The sequence below is a fragment of the Octopus bimaculoides genome, chromosome 10, assembly GCF_001194135.2.
Source record: "Octopus bimaculoides isolate UCB-OBI-ISO-001 chromosome 10, ASM119413v2, whole genome shotgun sequence".
Lineage (NCBI taxonomy): Eukaryota > Metazoa > Mollusca > Cephalopoda > Octopoda > Octopodidae > Octopus > Octopus bimaculoides.
Window position 1 is genome coordinate 6,399,889 of NC_068990.1, and position 3,638 is coordinate 6,403,526.

General features: G+C 35.5%; 1 protein-coding gene across 1 annotated transcript in view; it reads left to right on the forward strand.

Annotated features, from left to right (window-relative positions):
* LOC106881387 (mitogen-activated protein kinase 15) overlaps positions 1 to 3,638 on the forward strand; it is a 45,332-nt gene that overhangs the window by 12,395 nt on the left and 29,299 nt on the right. Inside the window, exons 3-4 of the mRNA XM_052971209.1 lie at positions 212 to 332; positions 2,812 to 2,942. Of these exons, the coding sequence (XP_052827169.1) occupies positions 212 to 332; positions 2,812 to 2,942 (252 nt within the window). The remainder of the gene's footprint in view (positions 1 to 211; positions 333 to 2,811; positions 2,943 to 3,638) is intronic.

Sequence of the window (3,638 nt, forward strand, 5' to 3'; positions counted from 1 at the left end):
AGGGCATCCAGCTGTAGAAACTCTGCCAAATCAGATTGGAGCCTGGTGTAGCCATCTGGTTCACCAGTCCTCAGTCAAATCGTCCAACCCATGCCAGCATGGAAAGCAGACGTTAAACGATGATGATGATGATGATGATGATGATGATGATGATGATGATGATGATGATGATGATGATGATGATTTACTTCTTATATCTGTATCTTTGTAGAGAACATTCCGGGAGATTATGTTTCTTAAAAATTTCTGTGATCATCCAAATGTCATAAAATTACAGAAAGTGATAAAAGCTGAAAATGATCATGACATCTACCTTGTGTTTGAATTCATGGGTAAGGATTGTATTTTATTTCTATAATTATCTTAATATGGAAAATATATGTTCATGGTGTTATTTAAATAAATGTTTGTATGTTTTGAACTAGATGTTTCTTCTACATTGGAAACAGACTGAAAGTTTTATTGCGGCAATAAGTAAATAATGCCATGAATTTACTTTGTCAGTGAATGAAAAGAAAGTAATTCAAGGTGTATAAGACTAAAAAGAATGAATTTAAAGGACAGCAGTTATTGCAGGGGATGAAATTCAGCCTGAGAGAGATGTTAAAGCCTTAAACAGAGAAAGTATTCTCTAGCTGACTTGGGTATGCCAGGTGGCTTGGACCCTTTGGAAAGACACCAAAGAAATGGTAATCTGGGGTGATAATCCCAATTTTTAAGAAAAGCGACAAGAGAAAGTGTTCTGATTATAAAGGAAGCTCCTTGTTGAGTCTCCCCAGTTATGTCTACTATGCTTAGTGTTTGGAAAAGAGATATAGGGAAAATATTGAGCCCAAACTTGCTGAAGAACAGTGTGGCTGCTGTCCTGGAAGCAACACAACCAATCAGATATTCACTTTACAGCATATCTTTGAGAAATTGCAGGACTAATGTATACTTGCTTTGTAGGTCTTGAAAAGACATATGACCATGTGCTACAGGACAAGCTGTGCATGGTTTAGCAAGAGTTTGACATTAATGGGAAACTTCTGGTTGCCATAAAGTCCCACTATAAATATTCAGATGTTTGTGTTCAGGTATATGGTGCTGAGTCAATACCTTTCTATGTGGGTGTTGGACTTTGACAGAGGTGTATCTTGTCACCTCTCCTCTTCAAAATTTCTATGAACTGGAATAACATGCACAGCTGTTGTGGCAAAGGTATCACAATCAGTGGTTGTAAGATCCATCAGTTGATATTTGCAGATGATATGATGCTACTTGGCTCGTCAGAAGATGATCTCCAGCATACACTGGATGGATTCATTGCCAAGTGCTTCAAGGCAGGGGTGAGAATTAGTGTTGGTCCTCTCAAGAAAGTCTTTCCAGTGTATTCTGCATGTTAGTGGAACATCTCTGAGGCTAGTGGAGAAATTTACAGAGGCTGTGAACACTGCCTGTTATTCTCAGAGTACATAATTTTCAAAAGACAAAACAAAAAACAGACAAAAAACAAAACAAAAAATACCCTCCCCCCAAAAAACAAGCAAACAAACAAACCCATACAAAGCCATTTGACATGTATTAAATAGAATTCTGTTTGACCTTAAAGTATATCAGAACTCAGTCAAAACAGTTTTCTTTATTGACAGCCTAATTGGTTACTTCAGATCTCTCATACTCAATGCCAACAACTACTACACCTTTCTGTCGCTTTTCAAATGTCTTTTATCCATTTGCTATTTCAGCATTTTGGCTTTCATATCCTGTGTAATCAACTTCTTGCAAAACACATTGTAGTGTGTTGAGAATTTTATCTTATTCAACATCACAATTTTTTTTTTGTTTAGTCAAGAGGAAGAGCAGTGTGCATGACCCTTTTCAGGGCCTCTGGGACTGACAGAAGGGAGAGAGAAAGGAAGGCATTCTCAAATCAGAGGCCTAATCTGATCTGAATGCTCGCATCAGAGTGGGCTTCACTAGATGCATCTACGTACCACGTAGTGGTTGCAAACCAGATGACCTTGGTGGGATTTGAACTCAGAATGCAGATGCAGCAAAACATATTGTTTGATACCATTCCTCCAGTCTATCCTGGACTGGTTCTTTATTTATTCAGCCTGGAAGGATGAGAGGCAAAGATGACCTCAACAGAATTTTAACTCAGAACACAAAGAACTGGAATGACTATTACAAGACATTCCATCCGCCACTCTAAAGACTCTGCCAGTTCACCACCACAGACAAACATCTCAAGACCAAATCCTATATCATTGATTTCTAGACCTATCTTTCTTCAAAATGTTCCTTTTGTGAGTCTACATTCTTCATAGAGTCTACATTCTTCATATACACAATAGTGCAGCACAAAGGATGAATTTTTTCTTCAGTGTCAGAACATATTTTTTCCCCCTCAGCTGCTACCAAATGTTTACAAAGAGCAAATGTGTTGTATACTATATTTGTAATTTGGGATGTTGTACTACCACATACTCATCCACTTATTCTAGACTACATCCTAAGGAAAATTACAAGAGAAAACTGTATGCTTTGTCTTTTCAATTTCTACAAAACCCTCTGGTTTTGTTGACCTTATTCTATGCAACTTTGAGCAATCACCATTATTAAATATCTTGAAGACTGTGTGCTATACATTTTGCTCAACCATCCTTTTTCAACATGAAACTTCTTGAAATTCCTTCCTAATTTAGTTTTCCATACTTCACCTCTACTCTTCATTCACAGTCTATTTAGCTCCTAACAATATTGTGGGTATGGCTAAAATTTTAAATTATTTTCACTGTTGATCTTTTCTTTTTCTTTTTATTTTAGACACAGATCTTCATAATGTAATTAAACGTGGAAATATTCTTAAAGATGTTCACAAGCGCTATATTATGTATCAGTTATTTAAAGCAACCAAATACTTACATTCTGGCAATGTTATTCATAGGGATCAGAAGGTATTTTCTTTAAAATCTTTCCAGACATGTATGTTATCTTCACTATTTATCTCACATATGTTTGTTTACTATTCACCTAATTTTTAAAATTGTTTATTCAATCATCGTTATTGTTGACATCCATTTTTCCACGATGACATGGATTTGACAGCTTTTCTCAAGTCCTCTTAACCTTGGTTGTCTCAGCTGTCAGTCCAACTGTCCTAACATCTAACCTCATCACTTTGTTCCATGTCTTATTTGATTTGATCTTTCTTTATTTACAAACAGCACATTTTCACATAATAAATTTTGTCTCACTACCATGAAACTTCATACACCTTACAGACTGTTTTTGTTCAGAATTAATCTCATCTGCTAAAATTAAACTACCTTTTCTTTTCTTCAAAAAGAGATTCCCTATTTTCTACATTCATTACTTGTCCACTAATCTCTCCCCACCTACACACACACACACACACCGAATGCTTCAAAATATTTCTGTTCACACTGCTAACAATGAAATAGAAATTTTAACTGCTTCTTAGCTATTTTCATGTACTTATTTATTTTCATCTGCTTATTTATTTCTTCATAAATTTCAGTGTAATTTTCCTGTAGAAAGAGAAAAAAAGAAGAATTCTCAAGCACATGCATTATAGCTCAAAGAATCTCTAAAATTCCCAAATTCATGTTATTTAGAACAAAGAATCTCTA